Genomic DNA, 7,356 nt, shown 5'->3' with positions numbered 1-7,356 from the left:
AGGCTTTATAGAAAGGGATAATGACAAAACTATCTAGGTTGCAATTCAGCATCTGGTTAGAACAGCTGTTATTTCTTCTTTTCAAAGCTCCATAGTCTCATTTTTGTTCAGCAAAGTCAGTGGTTGTTGGAACACTATCTAACTAGAGAATGCAATTCCTGAAGAAATTGCTACTGGGAATGCTTTATGCTGAAAAGCTGATGCTAAACTGCTATGCTGAAATGTAATGTGTAAGAAGAAAGTGAAGAATTTAGATTGAAATGATACATGAACACTGGGGGCTTGAATGTGTGATAAAAGAAGAAAAGAAAGTAAAAAGGCTTGGAAAAGCAGCAGAATATTTGAACTGCAAATTTCTGAACTGACTTGATGGCGAATGATCTGTCGCCATGGCAACGGCATTTGGTGACACCCCATACGCTTAGATGCTTTGATGGCTGCATCGTTACCAAACCTGTGAAGTTCTGGGCTGTTTGGAGTATTTTCACTGAAGTTATGAGAAAACCGTCTTTCAAGGCGAGCATTGTGTTGCCATGGCAACGGCATTTGAAGAAATCTCCAAACTGTCCCGTAGATGTCTTCACGGCTGGACTGTTAGCACACTGCTATCTGAAGTCTGCTGCTCTGAGCATGTCAGTTGGAGTGATGACATCATCGTGTTCCATTACACAGGTGTTTATATTCAGGGGTGCACATAACTTTTTTGCCCTGGTTCTCAAAGGAGCACCTGGAGATGTTGCTTGGTGTTCATCCTTAAAATGAAATAAACCGTAACTTTTGAGGGGGGTCTTGACTTTATTTGCCAGACACACGGCACTGAACACACGTGCAGAGGTGAACACAGAACACACATGCAACATTAGCACGACAAGTAATCCTACAAGCTGTCATCACTACCCTCCTGACTGTCAGACATGATGATGTAGGCCTACTTCTTTCTCTCTGGTTGAGTCTGCGATTATCTGCTTGCATCCACAAGTCAACAGCTAGTTTTGGGTCGAAAGTCTCTGTTGTCATCCTAGACAAGTGGATGTAATCAAATAAGTATGTGAACTTAACCAATAACCTACAATAAATGAATGTAACTTATTTTATTTGTGTTGTTCAAAAATCATTACATCACATTGCATTTAGCTGACGCTTTTATCCAAAGCGAAGGTTGTATCTTCCTGGTCGAATGTACTTACTGTAAAGTACATTCGACCAGTTGGAGTCGAAAGAGATGAGTTTTCAGTCTCTTGACTCTCTTGTTCATTCATATCTTATTTTACCTTAACATTTATTTATGCATTTTTTTTTATCTCTCCAGTTTTAAAGGATATTTTTTTGGTTACTGTCCTATAGTATACATTGGAATTATATCAAACCTGTTCATCCCAATAATTATAAAGGAGTGCTTTGGAAATATGTGTTTACATAAATTGTGACCAAACCGTTTGAACTTAGACTAAAGTTAACTATCAAACACTCAAGAGTCCTTACATCACTGAGCTGTAGTTATCAGCCTCTCAGTCTGACTGGAGAGGACTCTCCTCCACATTATTGTAGAAACATCTTCTTCTTATATCCGTTAAGCAGCTAGCACCAGATTCTAATAACAACAGCCAAAGCCAAAGGTGCCATAATACGCCCGTATGTTCGTCCGTAGTTTCGCACCAACTTACGGGGAGGCNTCTGTCAGACATGGTAGCTGATGATGTAGGCCTACTACTTTCTCTCTGGTTGAGTCTGCGATTAGCTGCTTGCATCCACAAGTCAACAGCTGGTTTTGGCCCAAAACCAGCTGTTGACTTGTGGATGCAAGCAGCTAATCGCAGACTCAACCAGAGAGAAAGTAGTAGGCCTACATCATCAGCTACCATGTCTGACAGAGAGGAAGAGAGTGAGGAGAACAGTCATGAGAACAGTCAGGAGAACAGTCAGGAGGGTAGTGATGACAGCTTGTAGGATTACTGGTCGTGCTAATGATGTCTTGTGTTCACCTCTGCATGTGTGTTCTGTGTTCACCTCTGTGTGTGTGTTCAGTGCCGTGTGTCTGGAAAATAAAGACCCCCTCAAAAGTTACGGTTTATTTCATTTTAAGGATGAACACCAAGCAACATCTCCAGGTGCTCCTTTGAGAACCAGGGCAACAAAGTTATGTGCACCCCTGATAATAAGAGCTCATAATGCTGTTAAACAACCTTGCACCACATTAAAGTGGACAGTTGAGATGTTGCTGTAGTCTTGTAGGTTCAGTGCAGTCACTTCTGTGCTGAAGAGCATCACAGACAAATGGTCCTCCTCTCTGTCTGCAGAAACTGGCCAACTCTAAAGCACATACCTCAAGATTCATCAGTGCCAACCTGCCGTGCAACAAATTCAAGAACCGGCTAGTGAACATAATGCCTTTCGAGTCCACCCGTGTCTGCCTGCAGCCAATCAGAGGGGTGGAGGGCTCAGACTACATCAACGCCAGCTTCATCGACGGATACAGGTGGGTCCAGCGAATTTCACTGTGTGACACCAAAAGAGGAAGGACTGCAATAAATAGCAAAAGTAACAAGATGTGCTTGGTGAATAAATGTGTAGGTGGAGCTTTTCTCTGGCAGCTGACAGCAGTAATATACAGGCTGTTTCACTGCCCACCATCTTGCTTTTGTGTCAGTTGTCTAAACAAATTAGTGTTATTGACAGGGCCTGTTTTTCCTCTCCGGTTTTTCCTCAAGCCTGTTTGAGATAAGTGACATATAAGAGAAACAATATTCTTGCAATGCTGCTCTTGTCTGTGTCGGAAAACATTTGTCACCCATGGGCCTCAGGCCACAGGCATCCATTTATCCCTCTGTGAAAAGTGATATTTTGTTTAAGTTCATTACAAATGTATGAGTGAAAACTGCATTGCAAACCAATTTAGTGTTACATAACCATTACAACCGGACCTTAAACGAAGGAATATAAAGCAAAATAATGTATTTACCCATATCGGTAGTGCAGAGTTTAACCAAGTTCATTGGTTTGGTTTGGTTTGGTTTGGTTTGGTCAAGTTTTTTTGATCTGGGTTTTAGTTAATTCTGTTTTGCACATTACAGAAGAAGAATATCCATTTCCATTAATGTTTTCATATTTTATAGCTTTTTCTAGAAATGTGATACTGTAATCAATAATGTAATTGTATTAATATTATATTATTTTGATACATATGTATATTGCTTCGAAAACAACCCCTTCAAACTAGGATCAATGAAACCTGATTCCATTAAAGTTAGTTCTAGCTGCAAACTTTGAGCTGGTAGCGCTTAGCTGTTAGCTGCTAGCTGCTAGCTGCTAGCTGTTAGCTGCTAGCTGTTAACTGCTAGCTGCTAGCTGTTAACTGCTAGCTGCTAGCTGTTAACTGCTAGCTGCTAGCTGTTAACTGCTAGCTGCTAGCTGTTAACTGCTAGCTGCTCTGTGACTTTCTTGAATTTCCTAGCAGGACGATGCTGCCCTGATAGCTGCAACGTTTTTCCCATGTTGGGAATAAAATATTCTTGAGCCCCCCAGTAGGCTACCTGACTGCATGGTCACCAAAGTATTTGTACTTTTGACTATGATAGTTCATTGGACTTTTTGAGAGCAACAAATAAGTCTACCAACAAAGCTTACATATTAACACATATCTAACACATAAAGAAGGAAACAAATTGTAAATAACTAAATAGTTCTGCTGGAACAACTATTGACATGTATCTATCAGCCAAGTATAGCGTTTCCAACCACAGTGCTGTTTGTCAGATGGAATCAGCACAGCTTTTAGTGTTGCTCTCTGTGGAGTCCCTGGCATCTTCACAGCACCTGGCTGTTGTCTTCAAATGAACAGTCCCCACACATATACCTCTACAGAGGACTACAGATGTTTTTATTTGTGAACAGGATTCTCCTGCTTTTGATGGAGACCATTGTCATATGCACATTAGAAAAAGAAGACAATTAAAACACTATTAACTGTAGTTAACCAATTGTCATAAACCAATAATTAATTAAAAAGGCCTCTGTGGGTGTCAACACACATTTCTGACAGCTACATAAAGCAAGCCTTCCTGAGATTCTAATAACAGAACCAAACATATTAGATGTCAGCACTCGTATTGTTGTCAGATAAACAGACAATCACAGGCCTCTGAGAGAAGCATTTCTTCTTGGAAACTGTAAACAGTAATTGAAAATACTTCTCAGTGCGCCAGCATGTACTAATAAATCAGGACTTCCCCTTTCACTTGCAGTGAAGGTGGGTGTGTTAGCCCCTAATGAAGTCCTCTGGGCAACCCCTAAGGAGGACGGGGAAACAGGCAGGGATGTCCTGTTATCCTGTTGCAGTAATGAACAGGGAAGCGAGATGCAGAGCGATCCAGCAGTCTCTGAGCTGAGCCTTTGAAGTGCACAGTTTGGATTAGGGGGGATTAAGGTGAGGGGGATAGACATGATAATGATGATTAGTGGAGATTCCCACTGACCTCAAGGTATGGAGACCTCAGCTGTAGTCATTCAGCTCAGTGCCTGTCCACAAGCTGCAGGCTTACACCAGTATCTCATTACCGAATCAGAGAATACTACAAAAAATTTTAAAAAATGGTTTTATTATTATTTTAATCAATCCCCCCACAGATATAGCAACATTATTTGGTTAAAACGGTTTAAACTTCTTGGGGCTCTGTTTTTACATACCGTATTGAAATTCACACCTGACAGAAATAATAAAGACAATACACAGATGTAAACAATGTGTGGCATGTAGACACACAGATTTCAGGGAAACACACATACTGTACAGGGATCTCAGAGGTTGGATACCTTACACAGGTGAGGGAGAACAGAAATGATGAAAAGCAGTATAATAACCAGGAGAAGGCATTAGAAATTCACTGAGGCATTGAAAGGACGTCAGGTCACAGTGCTGTCTGCTGTGCAATTTGGAAGGTAGTTCAGAAAAGACTTCTCTTATCTAGAGGCCTCTTGTCCCCTTCAGGATTCAGCTCGAGCAGTCCATCTGAAAAATAAAACAACATTCTGAATACCACTGGTGAACAGTGGGAGATCTGTGCTTAATCCACTTAAATAAAAGATAATCTCTTGCCAATAGAAGAAGCTTCCTCATTTTTCAATTTTGTTTGCCTCATAGATCAGGCAGAACAGCATATCAATAAAATATCAAAGAGCAGTGACAACCACAGAGTATGTAAGACCCCACCTCTCTCTTACACTTAATGCAGAGTGGAGAGATCCAGTGATGGAAAGAATTAAGGGGGTGGGAGGCCAGTTGCAATTTCTGAAGAATCTGTTACTGGATCCCTGTTTGCATTTTGCATGAAAATACTTCCCCAATCGACTCGACTCAGACTTCCCGGCTGCTCTTTAACAGGCGAGCTGTTTGTTTGCTGGAATGCACAGAGGTTTAAAATCAATGCTCATATTAAACTTCTACATCTGACCTTATATAAACTCTTCATAAAATCATTCAGTGACAGCAAAATACCCTAGCGTTGGTTCCTAAGTCATATTTCTTTCTTGTTGCTTTTAAATGAATGATTTAAAAAATAGTCCATGTGCCCAGACTCTCAACCTTAAACAACCGCAAGCCATCACTGGCACACCCCTATGATAGGAGGACGGATGAACACAGATAACAGAACACAAATAATGTGTGCTGCTTCAAGTGAACAGGCACAATAGAGTTACCCTCTTCCTCTGCTGCATGCTTCAGCACTGCCACCTACTGGGCATGTCCTTTTACTGCGGGACTGTCAGCCCCCAGCCCTGCTGAGCAGCTGGGAGAACATCTGTCATTTTCAGTTCTGTTGAAAAGGTCTGTGTTAAAGTAAAAACATTTAAATATCAGCACAAATATAATACACTCAAAGGAGTTGTGTATATTGAAATGTTAACAATAGAAAGATTCATTCCCCAGTCGTGGCATGACGTGTGTGTGAGGTCTATGGGTTAGTTGCATTTACATCTTTTGATTAATTGCACGTTTAAAAAAAGAATATGCACTACTAAAGTACATGATTAATTGATATGATAATTATATGTAAGTGGAACTGCTGTGGAGATGTGTTTCTGGGTGTAGCCCCCTGTTTCCTTTTCACAGCACAGAGACTCATATGCACAGAGCCCTGCGAAAGGTTTGACAGTATTTCGCTGATCAATAGGTGGTATTATTACACCAGGCAAGGCAAGAATGTGCCATAAACAAGTTGGCAGCTTTGAAAAAGTCTTTTGAAGAAAGCATTTGGGCTTGAGGATGCAACAGCACAACTTTTGGCTCTTTACGATAAAACTCCACAGGGCCATGCATATGGACTCAATTTATGTGGTGTTTTTTTATCAATAGCACTATATAAATTGTATTTTAATTTCCCCATTCATAGTTGAATAACCTCGGTGGCAAACAGAAAGGTTCATTCTTTTATTATTTTCGATAATGTTGTGTTTAAATGGTGCCAAGTTTGCATTTAATTAAATGATCACTAAGTAATGGATTCAACAGCAAAGCTAGTTTATTCAATGGTAAGGATACTGCTGCATAAGGATGCCATATGTATTCTGTCACGTTCATTGTATTGATAGGTGCTTGGCAACAGTGGCAGCTTTTAATAGGCTTGGCCACTCATTTTGAAAACCCATCTATGACAATTAGGCATGTTGGAGCCTCAGATTGGTGCTAGTCAAATCTGGCAACATTTACAAATAGCAGGAGGAAAGGGTGACAATAGGAGCCCCTCTAGCATGTATGTCAACAACAAAACAAATTCAATCACAGCCTGTGCAAAACAAACTAAACTGATGTGTATTTATTCAAGCTGTTTATAGGTGTTTATGATGACACATGACTGGCGACCATAATTCTTCACAATGACTAAAGCTTTGTGGTTGAAGAGCGATAAAGTGGAAATGAAATTGATTAAACTCAGATGTGTCTTTGTTCCACTTGCAGGCAGCAGAAAGCCTACATGGCCACGCAGGGCCCGCTGTCTGAGACCACAGAGGACTTCTGGAGAATGCTGTGGGAACACAACTCCACCATCGTCGTCATGCTCACCAAACTCCGCGAGATGGGACGGGTAACACATCACTATTATATATCTTATGTTATCTCGTGTCATTTGCTATGCAAAAGCATTACCGGTACATTTAATTTACTCAAATTAAACCCTTAAATTATATATATTGAAAATACTCATTTTAGAGATACTACACTTCTGATTAAAAAAAGAAAGTTGTGTGAGATTGAATTAACTTTTAGAGGGACAACCAGGCACCAGATATACAAATGTGATTACATTTGAAAATAAATTAAGTTTAACTAATTCTAATTTGGTTCAATTCTTTTTTTTTATC

General features: G+C 40.3%; 1 protein-coding gene across 1 annotated transcript in view; it reads left to right on the top strand.

Moving 5' to 3' along the window:
• Positions 1 to 7,356, top strand: part of LOC104957902 (receptor-type tyrosine-protein phosphatase F-like) — a 35,325-nt gene that overhangs the window by 23,233 nt on the left and 4,736 nt on the right. Inside the window, exons 12-13 of the mRNA XM_010785582.1 lie at positions 2,298 to 2,476; positions 6,953 to 7,079. Coding sequence (XP_010783884.1) covers positions 2,298 to 2,476; positions 6,953 to 7,079 — 306 coding nt within the window. The remainder of the gene's footprint in view (positions 1 to 2,297; positions 2,477 to 6,952; positions 7,080 to 7,356) is intronic.

This window comes from Notothenia coriiceps, unplaced genomic scaffold (assembly GCF_000735185.1).
Source record: "Notothenia coriiceps isolate Sejong01 unplaced genomic scaffold, NC01 NC01_scaffold00027976, whole genome shotgun sequence".
Classification (NCBI taxonomy): Eukaryota; Metazoa; Chordata; class Actinopteri; order Perciformes; family Nototheniidae; genus Notothenia; species Notothenia coriiceps.
The sequence above is the reverse complement of the archived record's forward strand: the minus strand, read 5'-3'. Positions and strand labels throughout refer to the sequence as shown.